The sequence below is a fragment of the Psammomys obesus genome, unplaced genomic scaffold, assembly GCF_907164565.1.
Source record: "Psammomys obesus unplaced genomic scaffold, mPsaObe1.curated_primary_1811, whole genome shotgun sequence".
Taxonomy (NCBI): Eukaryota; Metazoa; Chordata; class Mammalia; order Rodentia; family Muridae; genus Psammomys; species Psammomys obesus.
Genome location: NW_026592890.1, coordinates 23,065,207 through 23,080,300, shown reverse-complemented (window position 1 = coordinate 23,080,300; position 15,094 = coordinate 23,065,207). Strand labels below are relative to the sequence as shown.

At 36.3% G+C, this 15,094-nt stretch overlaps 1 protein-coding gene across 2 annotated transcripts in view; it reads left to right on the top strand.

Moving 5' to 3' along the window:
- Window positions 1–15,094, top strand: part of Sec63 (SEC63 homolog, protein translocation regulator) — a 63,835-nt gene that overhangs the window by 10,261 nt on the left and 38,480 nt on the right. For both annotated transcript variants that reach the window (XM_055615933.1, XM_055615932.1), the window contains exon 2: window positions 10,477–10,576. In XM_055615933.1, coding sequence (XP_055471908.1) covers window positions 10,477–10,576 — 100 coding nt within the window. The remainder of the gene's footprint in view (window positions 1–10,476; window positions 10,577–15,094) is intronic.

The window sequence follows — 15,094 nt, the reverse complement described above, 5'->3', positions numbered from 1 at the left end:
GGTGTATATCAGAAAAAAAATTTAGATTTTTTCTTCCAACATCGTATTTTTATTGGTTATTTGGGAATTTCACTTCATGCACCCCATCACACTTCACAGTCTTCCCAGGTATCCCCTCCTAGTGGGCCCTCCCCTAAAAAAAAGTTTAATTTGTGTTGCTCATATACTCAACTTGGTTAAACTCACAGTGGCCAGCCCCTTAAAACAAACTGAGGATTTCCCCACCCACACCCTGTCAGAAACTATCAATGTGTCTCGATTATTACCAGCTCTTTGGAGAATGTTTTTAGGAGAATCGCTTGGTCACATCGTAATCCTATATTTACCTTCTGGAGGAACTGCCAGACTATTTTCCACAGTGGCCTCATTGTTTTACAAATTCTTTACAACAGTTTTTATATGTTCTGTCTAATGCTTGTTGTATCCCTCCCCTTTGTAATTGTAGTTTTCTTAATGGGCTTGAAGTGACTTCTGCTTCCCTAATTCTTAATAATACTGAGTTGTTATTTTGTTTTTTGTTTTGCATGTACTGTCTGGCCATTTGCATATCTATTCAGATCCTGTGCCATCTTTTTGTTTTCATTTCATTTTCTTGTTCATATGTAAGAATTATTTATGTATTTTGGATATCACTCTCTAGTTGACTAAACAATTTACAAGTATTTTGTTCCACTATCTCTTTACTTTCTTTCTTGGTAATGCCCTTTGATGAACCCCAAATCAAAAAGCTTTAATTTTGTTGCAGTCCAATTTATTTCCTTTAGTTTGTTTATATTATTGGGAACACACCTAAGATTCTAATGCCAATTTCAAGGTTATACAAATTTAACCTTTTTTTTTTTTCTAAGAAATTTAATGGCTTTAACTCTTTAAACATTTAAATATTTGGGACTAATTTTTGATTCAAAATCAGATGAAAAATGAATCCAAGGCTTTTCTGTCACCACTCAGTGGCATTGTGTACCTGGACTTCCCCGTAGCCCTGGTTCCGAACACATCGCTGTGCGGTGCTGGTTCATACTGCCTGCAACACCTCAGCTCATAATCAGAACTCTTGTAAATGCTGTGTCCTTAGCTGTACGTACAAGATTTCTGCTTTTAGAGGTGTGTAATGATTTAATTATGGAAAACACAGTATTCCTCACTCTCATTCCTCAACATGTTAAATACATGATTCCTATGTATTTCGTATGTATGTATTTGGATTGCATTGTTAATATATTTTTAAGATTTATTGTTTTTATATTGTATAGATGAGTGCTTATCTGTGTATGTTTATATGCATGTGTGTTTGGTGGCTGTGGAGGCCAGAAGAGCATCAGATCTGGACGTTTTAGATGGTGTGAGCCACCGTGTGGGTATTAGAAACCTAATTTGGGTTCCCTGGAAGAGTAGCAAGTGCTGTTCAAGACTAAACCATCTACCTAGTCCAGAATGGTTGGCTTAAATTCTATATTATTTTTATATGTGTGTGTGCATACATGCATGTGTGCTTCCACAGAGGCCAGAGAGGGTGTCTGACCCCTTGGAGCTGGAGTTAGGCACAATTTTGAGCAGCCTGATGGATGCTGGGAATTGAACTCAGGTCTGCTGAATGAGCACAAAGCACTGTTACCTGCTGAGCCATCTTTCCTGCTCCTGTAATGTTTGATTTTTAAAATTGCTCTTTGGTGAGTTGACTTGAGTTTCATTTGAGGAAAAAAAAAAATCATTAAGTGAATTTTGGTTTGGGATTAGAATAGAATTTCCAATAACTTCTCAAATTGCCTTAAATATACTTAAATATTTTATAGTATATATTTATACAAAGTGTATTTATCAGCATTGATGATTATAAAAATTTAAGATTTCAAATAACATTGAAAATACTGTATGTCCTGTAGTATTAAATATTCAGCCAAGACTAAAAATAAACAAGCAAATCCATCTCATTACTATGCAAATTGCTTTCTTCTTTAAGAAATAGTAAAAATAATGTGTATGCCAAAATTTATTTTTAATTTTATGATTCATCAGTGAATGTTTGATCAGTATACCTATTTCATGCACATATGTCCAGGGTTGTGTAAAAATTTCTCTGAAAGGTGGAATGAGTGAGCTGATGAAGCCTTGTCGCAGTGCCTTGTGAATCCCCTTCTTTTCCCAGTTGGAGCTTCACTAACCTCTTTCCCTCCCTTTCCTTTCCATGTTACTGTTTGCTTTGCTTGCAGTGCTTTTCCTCTGGGTAGCCACATTACCTCCTTTTGTTCCCTTTTTCTTTGCTCAGATGTCATCTTCACAGACATGTCTTTGAGCTCCCTTTATCAAATTGTGATATTCTCCCTACTCCCATTTTCCTCTGCTATATTTACTTTTTATTGTTATTTCTTTAATCCACTAGGCTGTATAGTGTGTAAGAGCAGGAGGGTTTTGGATCTCATCCCAAGAGTTGAATTTACAGGGATCTGCCTGCCTCTGCCTCCCTGAGTGCTCAGATTAAAGGAGTGCACCACCACGCCTGGCTTTTACACATGTTTATATAGTACTTAATACATTTTAGGCAGACGTAAAGAGAAAAGGTATTTATGGGTAAGATAGCTATCCAGCCCCCAAAAGTCCTGAGTGTAGAGGAGTCAAAATTGGCTTTAATATTGGCTGCCTAAGAGTGGTGGTTCCTGCCAGTCAGGGGTGGTACACACCTTTACTCCCAGCACTTGGGAAGCAGAGACAGGTGGATTTCAATGAGGCTAGCCTGGACAACATGAAAGCTCCAGGGCAGCCAGTACTACATGGTGAGACCTTGTCTCCAAATAAACAAATCAGTTAATTAAATAAAATGAAAATAATGGTGATTCCATGGCTGGAGAGATGGTTCTACAGTTAAGTACACTTGCTGCTTTTGCTCAAGTTTATTTCCTAGCACCACATTCAGCAGCTCACAACCACCTGTTTCCAGCTCCCAAGGGATCTTGATGTTCTCCCCTGGCTTCTGTGGGTTCATGCACTCATGTACATAACTACATACCCATACACAAACACGTTTAATTAAAGATAAATGGTGATTTGTGCATGCTGGTTGACTTTTAATATCAGGATTCCCTGTTCTACCGACTACATGTGGAAAATTTAAAAGTTGTGTGTGTTTTGAAGAAGTTTTCTTGCTATTATTCCTTCATTATTTTTTACACAGTAAAATAATTTTTCCGTGTGTGTGTGTGTGTGTGTGTGTGTGTGTGTGTGTGTGTGTGTGTGGTGTAGCTCAGGCTAAATGTTTTGGAGGTTGAAAGTCAAACAGCATAGCGCTGACTGATAAAGAGAGCTTCATGGTAGCTGTCCAAGTATGTAATAGAGGAAGGTGAGCTTCTTGGAACTCACTCTAGAAGCCAGAGTGAGACTGGTCCCATCATCTCTCCTAGGGCATGCACCTAGTGGTTTAAAGATCTCTCAGCACACTCTGCCTCTGAGATTATCACTTCCCAGTTTGATGCCTGAGAGAGCAAGCTTTTTATTGTCTTACCAAATGGAATATATTATCTTGCCTTCATTCACTCTGCAGCTCAAAACCTTTTTGCATTTTATTTCTAGTACCATTTGTTGGGTAAACTTTGTTTCACCTGACTTTAGCATATAATCGGTTGTTTCAGCTTAATTTTCTGTTACTAAATTTTATTTATGAATTCATGCAAAACATTATAGACCAACACATCTTAGTCCTCCTCTTCCTCCCCTTAGTCTTAGTTAATCTGGAAGTCCACAGCTAATAGCTCTCTTTGTTATTGGCAACAATTTGCAACCAGTCTTGGAGTTGTTCTTCAAATATTTTTTTGGTGCAAAATTTTCTCTACCTCAGAAGTCACATGATCTTGCTCTGTGTGATGGTCACAAATCCTCCACCAAGATTCCCAACTTTCTTGTTCACCTTGATGCTTCCCTGTTAAGAATTGGCAACACCCATAGTAGTTATAGCAGTATGTACCAATGTACTTAATGTTATGTGCCTCATTGAAAGGTCTAAATGAGGCACATACCTCAGTGCGTGGCTCTTTAGAGCTATTTTGAGTTACCTAACAGTTTCTTAGACTATATAGCCACACATGTTGGCACATATTTTAATATTTGGAAGGTAGAGACAGGACAAACGTGAGTTTGAAGCTGGATTGGGCTGCCTGAGACCCTGTGTTAAATTTAGAAAATGATTTCATTTGTATTAGGGATATAATGCTTTTGGATTTGAATGTGGTACTGTAAATTTCTTTAAAGTGGTAAATATAGCATTATATTACAGTAAGTATATGCTTTTGATCCTCTACTATAACCACACATTGTGTGTTTTTTTAAATTTATGTGTGTGGTTGTGTGTTGCGTGTTATGTGTATGTGCACATGTGTATGGGTGGTCACAGGAAAAGGTATTAGATCTCCTGGAGCTGGAATGATATGGGTTGGGAGCTGATCGCAGGTCCTTTGTAAGAGCAGAAAGTGCTTTTAACTGACAAATCATCTCTCCAGCTCTAGTCATGATATTTTTAAAGTGGTTTTTACAAAATTTGCTTACAGTGACAACCAGTACTTAAAGTTGAGAATATACCCCTAGGGATAATTATGCCGTGTCTGTTATTGATTTGTCTTTAGATGACATGCAAAAAATGGCAGGCAAATAGTAACTAGGATTATCCTGGGTTTTCTTCAGGCCTTTTGTTGTTGATGTTTGGCTTTTTAGGTATTTTCTAATAAGATTCTCTTTATTTAGAGGATTAAAAAGAGATTGTTTCTTAAACCCTTGTTTTTTTAAAACCAATCTTTCTGTCTTCTCTCTGTCTTCAGTTTTCAAGCCCTACCATTCATCTTTAGTTGACAAACTCTTTACAAAAAGAAGGGGATAAAATTGGAGGCAATTTTATCTCCCAGGTAGCATTTAATAGTGTCTGGAATGGTGTTTTGCCCCACCCCCATTTTATTTTATTTGTGTTGTGCTTTGCCTGCATGTATGTCATTGCGTCACTTCATGTAAAACCTGGAGCCATCAATCATGTGCTTGCTGGGAACTGAGCCCAAGGCCTCTGCAAGAACAGTAAGTGCTCTTGGCCAGTAGCCATCTGGTACCCCAGTGCTTTTGGCACCTAGCTCTTAATACATTATGATAAACCATGGTGTATAGGCTAGCCATTGACAAAGAATTCAAGATATTAATGTTGAAGCTAAAAGAGCTTGCTCTGTAGTACTTGTTTTACTACCATAAAAGGAAAGAAAGTTAAAGTAGTTGAGTATATTGTATAATTACATGCTGCTGTCCAGTCAGTTACTAGCTTTAGGAAGACAGGCTAGTTCTTATCTATTTGAACTGCTTGCTTTGTATCAGTTAGTTTGCACTCTGTCAAAGTTTCCTAGGAATTGGGAACCCTTCAGTTGCTGGTGTAGCTTCACACTACTCTTGTGAGTTGTACTCTAGAGGTTAGTGTTCTCCTTTGCTCCTTTCTCCATTGTCAGCATTTGTACAAGTAGATTAACTAAATCTGCATTCCCATTTAAATTAATCTGATTGTATACTGGATGGTGGGGATGGTAAGCAAGTTATTAGTGGCACTTCTGTCTTTTCCATATACAGATGGTTCTAAACCAGCCAGGATTAAAAAAAAAAAAAAAAAAAAAAAACCAAAAACAAACAAACAAACAACCCTCCAAATAAGAATGTAATGTAAAAGAACCTTTAGACCTTTAGTTTCTGTTATTCTATTCTGTGGTTAGAATGACTGTATCATTTTTATCTGTGGTCTAGAGCGAAGATTCTCCATTTTCTACTCTGTAGTAGCTTATGCTTTCCCTTTTTTCAAACATTCTGCAAAAGCAAACCACTATTGTAGAAAACCTTGCTTGTCTGTTTTGATCACTTTTTTATTGCTGTGGTAAAACATCATGATCAAGGTAATTTATAGAAGGAAGGGTTTATTTGGCTTATGGTTCTGGGGCTCAGAGTCTGTTTAGTGGGGAAGCATGGCAACAAGCAGCAGGCTAGAACAGGAGGCTGAATATTTACATCCTGAATTCTAAACAGGAAGTAGAAGAACTCAAAATGGTGTGAGAGTCTTTAGAGTCTTAAAACCTACCTCCAGTGACATAGCTCCTCCAACAAGGCCACACCTCCTAAGCCTCCCCAAACAGTGCCATCACTTGGGAAACAAGTATCAAACCATCTGAGTTTATAGGGATATTCTCATTTAAACCATCACACCTATTTTTTTTTAATTGATTTAAAAAAAACTGTAGACAGTGAACAGGTATTGCCCAGGTGAGGTAATACAGTGTCAGTGAGATGCAGAGAGACGTCAGATAACTAGAAAACTGACAATTTTCAAACTTTTTGGAGTGCTGAATATAGTCTTTTTTCTTATTAGTATTTTCTGGATACCCTAAGATTTAGAAAATGCTTAAGGAATTACTATTTAGAAAAAAGTGATGCATCACTTTTCTTTTAAAAAGCTTAAATTGCATGTATTTTTTTTTTAAGGTTAGTACTTTATATATAGTATGTCTTAAAAATTCTTGTTTTTTAATAGTCTTTAAATTATCAAAGTATGTACTCATATTTATTTTAACAAAAAATGAAATCAGGTCTTTTTGAGTGTTTTATTTAGGTAATTTTTTTTTGCCAGCTTGCTTATAACAGTAGATGGTTTTCACATATATATTTAATTTTAGAAAGTTTATTATTAAAACACCTTGTAAACAAACAAAAAAACCACATACCAAAATTAAACACACCAGAAGTTTATACAATGAGTGAATTTCTATTGTTGGACTAGGCATTTGGAATGTAACCTGTGGAGCTTGACATTAAAATTTACACTTTCAGTATCAAAATATATTTTATGTACTTAGCCACCACCAAAACCAGAAAATCCAGGACAGAATTAGAATTAGAAAAACAATTAGCTTTATGTCCTTTTTCATAATATGTATTTATAAAGGAAAAACTTGCTTTCTTTTCTATAAATGTATAATTTCTTTAAAAACCATGTCTTAGGGTCTGGAGAGATGGCTCAGTGGTTAAGAGCACTTGTCCTTGCAGAGAACACAGGTTTGATTCCTAGCCCCTACATGGTACTCAAAACCACCTGATAACTCCCGTTCCAGGGATTCTGGTGCCTTCTTCTGACCTTTGTAGGCACCCGGCACACACGTGGTACACAGACACACATGCAAGCAAGGCACTCATACAAATAAATCTTTAAAAATGTGTTTTTTTTTTTTAAACTTATAAAAGCATACATTTCTCTGACTTGAGATCACTATACAAATTTGGAATGTGTTCTGTGAATTTTTAATTGTGCTGCAAATTTATAATATTTACTGATTGACTTGAATAGCCTTCAAAAGGCTAAGATATTCTTTTTAGGATCAGAGAGCATGGCTTGTAAGGTGTAGGTGCATATTTTGCAAAGCTGAAGACCATGCATATGTTCTTTTGGCCAGGGATGTTAGGAGAAACTTTTCCTTTAATTAGATCAAGCTGTCTGGTACAGAGACTTCATCATTTTTTTTTTCAGTTTTATACTTGAAAATGAAAGTCTATTGAAACTTAATGAAAAGCAGATTAAAATTTTACAGTGGTATTTTTTAACTTCATAATTTAACCATGAAAATCAGAAAATTTTAACATTATATTATTGTACTGTCAGACCCCATTTGCGTTTTGTCACTTGTCTCAGTGATGTTCTTTGTAGGAAAAAATTCAAATTCAGAACTATACATCACATTTAGTTGATATGTTTCTTTAGTCCTCCTTTTAGTCTGGAATAGTTCTTTATCTTCCCCTGACTTTAAATATTACAGGCTAATTATTTAATAGAATGAACTTTAATTTGGATTGGCTGGTGCTTTTTCATATTAGATTCAGATTTTGTATGTGATGAATCTGTTCTTTTCATTGCATTTTGTCAGGTGGCATAATTTCAGTTTGCTCTTTTACTGGCATTATTCACTGGTCACTTGGTGTAGTCTGTCAGGTTTTATAATTTTTTGTAACAATTTATCACATACAGTGGCTTAAAACAGCACAGATTTAACTTTGTAAGTTTTGGATGCTAGAAGTACATATGGGTTTTACTAGAAAGTAATGATGTTGGAGCTGTTCCTTTTGGAGACCTAAAAGTAGAATTTGGTGACCTTTTTCAGCTTCTAGAAACAGTCTGTATTTCTTGACTTGTGGTCCCTTACTGATGCTTTTCAAAAGAGTATCAGTCTAACCTTTGGTTTCATTTTTCTGTCACTTTCTGTCCTTAGCTCTCTTGTCTCTCTGAGAAACACTGCTTGATTTCATTTGGACCTACTATGATTACATAATCCCCCTCTCCCAATTTAAGATCCTTACTTCACTTATCTGAAATTTCATTTGTCATTTAAGATGCTAGTTTCTTGTTTGAGGGTGTTGCCACGTTGGGAAGCTTGCTTCCATATTGGAAAGTAATTCATCTCCTCTATGATGATTAATATTTGGTGGGATGGTATGGAGATCTCTGGTTCCTGTTATTTAGAAGCCAAAATCTGGGTACTATGCTCATATTATTGGGGTTTTGCTGTCTGAGTCCCACTTAGTACCCAGAGGTAGGGATCACATAGGGATTTATAGAGAGAGCAGTGTCAATATTTCTATATTAATTCATATCAGAACCTTCAGTTTCACACTAATAGTCCAGATTTAGTCCTCTGACTTTTTATATTTGTCACTATCTTCTCTGTCAGGTAGAGAGGGAAAGTAGATTTTAATTTTTAATTTATCAACTTTTTTGGTCAGTCTACCTGCATATATAAAATCCTTCTCTGTTACCACCTCTTCTGCTGGTACCCATCTTCACTACATTGATACTCCGCCAGGTAGCATTCTATGTAGCTGTGGCTGTCCAGGAACTATTCTCTGTAGGCCCGTTTGGTGGCTTCTGATCCACAGAGATCTGCTTGCCTATGTCTGTGCTCCTTCCCAAGTGCTTTGATTAAAGGTGTATGCCACCACTCCTGGCTTGGAAGGGTGTTTGCCTGCATCTGTATCTTGTGAGACACCTGTGGGCAGGGCCCAGAGAGGACTGAAGAAAGTGTCTGAGACTGGAGCTACAGATGATTGTGAGCTGCCATGTAGGTGTTGGAAATTGAACTTGGGGCCTCTGGAAGAACAGCCGGTAGTCTTACCCATGAGCCACCAGTTCAGCTCCCAACGTGCTATTTAAGAATTCTAAAGTACATGAGAGATATGTGCCAAAATCTTTAAAATTTATATTTATTTATGCATGCATATTCATGCCTAGAAACACATGGAAATTAGGAGAGCCTAGAGGGGTTACTCTCCACCGTATGGGTCTCAGGGATGGAACATAGGTTGCCAGGCTTGGTCAGTGCCCTAACCTACTGAATACCTCACTGGCACTGTATGCCAAATTGTTTTACTTACCTGTTGTCTCATATAAGGTTTTCAGTTTCGTATACATTTTTAAAATATGGTAAACAACAATAACAATTCAAGAAAACAAAACAAAAAAACAAAGTTCACCCAGCTGGACTCAGGTTCCATGATCCCAACTTTGTTGGGAATGTTCCAGGCATCATAGCGAGGCGCTATGGAAACTGAGCATGTCTTTTTGTTTTCATCGTTTGGTATGCTGTCCTTAGGTGCACTGCTGTTGTAGAGCTTCATCACAGCCCCTTTGAACTTGACAGGCACTCTCTTAACTCTTGAACCATTTCTCCAGCCCTTTAAATGGTGTTTAAATCAAGGGAGGTGTTATTTAATCAAAAAAGTGTAGTAAAACAGTACATGACATTTTAAGTTTGGTTGAAATTTTTAATTGAATTGCAGTTTTTCTTAGTGACCAAAATAACTTTTGTCACAACTCTTACATAAACTTGTCTTAACTTCTTACAGATTTGACCTACTTTCCCAGTTTAATATAAAACAATTAAAGCTTGTGATACTGGATTTTACTGCCCACTGTTGTTTCAGCTATGAGTTGATTTTCATGTTAACTGCAAATCCTGTTAGTTTTACATTTTCAGTAGATAAAATTCTGAATCTTATTGGTTAGAATATATCTTATCAGGTAATTGTTTCCATACGTGAAGATTATTGTTTCTCCTTGGTTTGTAAATAAACCATATTTTAACTTTTTTACATTTTTTGTTCTGTACAAGCAGAGAATAGGAGAGAAGTACTCAGACAGTTGATTATATGACCAAGTCATCATAGGTTCAAATTAGTTTTTCAATTTTTAGAAAAATTTCACATGAAAAATACTTGTTTCTTAGTTAAAATTTCTATCTATTATTTGTTGTGACAGACAACTTAGCATAGTTTGTGAATTTTTATAAGGATTATGTAAATAGGCAGGACTTTATGTTTTAACAAATTATTAGAGTAGTACTGAAGGTACTAGTCTAATATCATAGTAGATATTAACTCTGGCTTGGCTTTCATTGTAAAAAATAATTTAACTCGTCTTTTCTTTCTTGACAGAGCAAATTCGATTAAAGAATATCAGAAAAGTATATGGAAGATGTATGTGGTATCGTTTACGGTTATTAAAACCCCAGCCAAATATTATTCCTACAGTAAAGTAAGTAATGGATTTCAATAACAAAACATAGTAAGTACTTACTCTTTGCTAGGTCTCATGAATTAGGGAATCCAAGAATGGCTTATATGTGTGCTGTAAAGAAATTGTAGTCAGTGAGAGAGATGAGGTTTGAATCGTAAGCTTGAGAGCTGTGAAGAGATTAGAAGTCAATGAAAAGGGTATGTGAGGCAGCTCTTGTATGGAGGCAGTAGATATCATGTGCTAGGATTGGGTTTTATGTTGTGATCTATATGGAAATCATAAAGATTTCAAAGACTGGTATGATTGCATGTGCATTTCAAGGTGATAATTAAAATTTAGTACATGTGTTGCCAGATGCTTCATATGTTTATTTGATTCTGAAATAAGGTCAAGGTGTTTATGGTTTTCCTAAGAAATGAGTTGATTGGGCCAGGATCATGCAGTGAATAGTGGTGGAACAGGACTTCATCCCCCTTAATTTTGGGAGGCTCATCTGCCTAGACAAGCCACTAGCATGTGTTTGGTTCTGCGAAGCCAAAGGGTGTGCTTCAAACTGGCTTCAAGTCCGTCACTCAGAGTCACTAGATTATCAGTGACAGGAACTGGAAGATGCTATTTGTCTGGTGAATTACCATATCTTCCTGCCTGAAAGAAAAAAAAAAAAAATCTAGTAGAGGATTAAGAGTTGGACCAGTTATTTTAAATATGGTTTTAAATGATGAGGATGGTTATTAACACCACTGTTACTTCGGGGAATTGAAATACAATTTTTTTTTTTTTCGAGAAGGAGAATTGTTTTTGTATAGAGAGGGAATCTTAGCTTCCGTGGTGTTACTCAGTGTAGTGCAACTAAAGGCAGAGTTAGCATTGAGACCAGTAGAGCTTTCTGTCCACTGTTTGCTGTCTATTCTCACTTTAAATTAAAATTTTATAACCACATTACTTTTCTCTTACTCTCTCTTAACCCGCTCTCTTTTTGTGTAGCCTTGGCTGGCCTGAAACTAGCTATGTAAATCAGGGTGGCCTCAAAGTCTTAGGAATCCACCTGCCTCAGTCTACTGAACTCCTGAGGATTATGGGTTTGCACTTCCACTCTCAGACTTAGGCCGATATTTCTACTTCTTAATCTCAACCCCTACCTCATTTTTGCTCATGTTGCTTCAGGCTCCTGAACTTCCATTTTTGTTTCTGTTTTTTAAGTTTTATTTATTGTATTTTGTGTAGTAGGTATATGTGTGCCACTTTATCAGTGTGTAGGACAGAGGACAGCTTGGATTGGTTCTTTCCCTCTATACCTTTCTGGGGTACATATATGTACGTATTTGACACTCAGAAGAGGGTGTCAGATCCCCTGTAACTGGAGTTATAGGCAGTTGAAAGCCACCCGATGTAGGTGCTGGGAACCAAACTTGGTCCTCTTCAAGAACAATTTGTGCTCTTAACCACTGAGCCATCTTTTTAGCTCCCTAGATCTCATCTCTTAAAGAAAGATTCTCTGCAACTTTTTGTGCATGGTGTACATGTGTGTTCAAATGTGAATGTGTGGGTGTCTACAGTTAAACATGCATGTGTCTATGAATGAAAGCCAGAGGTTGATATCTGGTGTCTTTCTTGGTTACTCTCTACTTTATTTACTGAGGTATAAGGTGTTCTAGTTTTACTTCTGTTGCTACTCACAGTCAAGGGCAGAGAAAAACAAATGTACCTATTCTGCCTTCTCTTTGCTAGCTAGCTTTCATCTAGACTTCTCCTAGCTTTATGTAGCTCAGGACTTCCTGCCTAGGGAATGGTGCTTGCCCACAGTGGGCTGTGACTTCCTATGTCAGTTCACAAGATGATTCTCAGATATGTTCATAGGCCAATGTGATCTAGGCAATCCCTTATTTGAAACTCTTTTCAGGTGAGATTGTGGCAAGATGACATTTAAAACGATCATTCAGGGTTCTTGCTAGTTGCCCAGCTAATCTAGCTAGCCAGTTTGTCCCAGGGATCTCATCTTGCTTTCCAAGCACTGGGGTTTGCTGAGCTATCATAACATCTACTTGGCAGATTCTCAGGCTTGTCCCCTGAACTGACTCCTCAACCTGGTTCTACCACCTTTTTCTACTCTGTATTGCAAAGTTCAGCAATACAGAAGCAGAAGGGCTCCTGACTTCCCAAGATAGAGAAGTCTGTTTGAGATGGCTATAAGTGGGGTTGACCCTTGCAAGTATATATTGTTGACCTATATCCCTAGCCCTTGAGATTTGGGGAAGAGTTACTAATATTAGCTCATAGCTACCATGAATTGCCTACTGTTTACTACCTATGAGTCTAAACTTCATTTAATAGTCAAACATATCATAGAAATTGGATTTGAGATACATACAGCTTAAGCAGCTTGCCAAACTTTTTTAAATTGATGTGTAATAATTGTGGGAGTTAAGCTAGTGAGTTTTGGTCTATTGCTTATATTCTATACTCTCCTTGCCTGTATATGGTCAGGAAGAAGAAGGGGTGTTCTACATAAGGTTCTCTCCCCTCTTTGGGCAAAATGTGGGCATTTATGTGGGCTGGAAAACAGCTTGAAGTTTTTATATTTTAAAAAGTTTTAAATGTTTATATTTTAAAGTTTAAGTTTTAAAGTTTTATATTTTAAAAAGTTTTGAAATATGCCTGGGGATACAGCTTCTTTCATAAACTGCTAGCCAACCATGCAGGAAAACTTTGTTTTGCTCTCTAACACGTTGTAAACTAGGAATCCAGGTATGGTGCTTTTGCTTGCATAATTAGTATTTGTGTGGATTGTCGAAGTAGGGGGATCAGAAGTTCAAAGTCATCTTCCTCTACATAGCGAATTTATGGGCAGCCTGGGATTAATGAGACCCTTCTTAAAGTTGTTCTCTCTCTCTCTCTTTCTCTCTCTCTCTCTCTCTCTCTCTGTGTGTGTGTGTGTGTGTGTGTGTGTGTGTGTGTGTGTGTGAGTGTGTGTTTGGTTTAGAATATTTTTTTGGCCAAATGGAAAGAAACTTCTATCTTAGTTCCAGCTGTCAGCTGACCAAGGAATTTGCAGCAAGTCAAAGAAGAAAAGCTATTGTTTGTGCTGCTTTGTAGTTTTGACTATGTTCTCTTCATCTTAGGGTGAAGGATTGCTTTTGAAGGATGGATCATTTTAGTTGGATTGAAGGATGAACATAAAGTTTTTGTAGGTGTAGGTGGACACACATACAGGGGATTGAAAAATTGGCAAAGATCCAAGAGAGCAAATACATGATTGTGGGGAAAGCTTATAGAATATTTAAGTATAAAAATCTGTTGTTGAAAGCCAGGTAAGCAGAAAAATTAGGAGCCATTCTAGATGATTTCAGATGGAAAGGCTCATTTCCACATGATAAGTGCAGAAGCACAGGCTGAGGGTGTAACTTAAGAGTTCTTGTCTAGCATGGATGGGCAGAGCCCAGGATGTGATCCCCGTGCAGGGATAGAAATAAAGAGCGTAAACACAAGGGGCTTTTCTTTGTTCTTAACACCATTCACTGCAATTTTGTTTGATTTATTTTATATATTTTTTTCTAATAAATCCTATTCATTGTAACAAATTATCATTCAAAGGGTCTAAATAATAGTTCATATCATCACCTAAAGATATTGATTACTTCATGCTCTTATTGTAATCATGTTTCTGTTTATAGAAATTGGATTGTGTTTTACAAAGCCTGGAAGCTGTTTTCTCTTTCAAATTTAATGTTAAAAAACTCTTTCAAGCCAAATTTCACTTTCAGTTACTAGAAAGTATATCACTCTGTTTGAATGATTAAAATTAATTTTTTGTCTAGTCGTTCTTTGATGGACATTTTAAGATGCTTGCATTAATATATTTATGTTATATATAAATTTATATTAAAATAATATAAGATAAATATATAACCTTATGTAAAATTATATTCACATTTAAGTAATTTTTATATTTAAGATGCTTATATATATCATTCAAAAGAGAAGAAATTAGTTCTTTTTTAGGGTTCTTTTATATCCTTATTATGCACATTTTTTTATGTGCTAGCTATAAAATGTTCTTTTTGTGGCTGCTCCATGATTTGACTTGTCCCTCTAAATTAGTTATTGCTGATGCAAATTAGAATATCTTCAAACTTTATAATTGGAAGAAGGCTACTTATTTATCTGTATACACCTGACCAATTTTTAAAAATTCATCTTACGAAACATGTAATTTCTAGGTCAAGAGTAATCTTTTTTACTTTAAGTGTTTTTTTTGACTTCTTACCATTTATGTATTTTTATCCAATGAGTCTAGTATTAGCTTCTGTATTTAATTTAGTAACTGAAAACATTTATTACATGGAAGACAATATACTAGATTCAAAAGTGAAAAAGACACTCTTTACACTCCTTGCTCTATCAGGGCTTTACAAATTTGAGTCAGTAGCGTAGCATAGTGTTTTGGAACTTCTTTAGAGTGTTTTATTCCTTAATCCCACAGAAAGCCATATGGATGAACTTATTTATGCATTTGTTTTTCCCTAAACAGGAAAATAG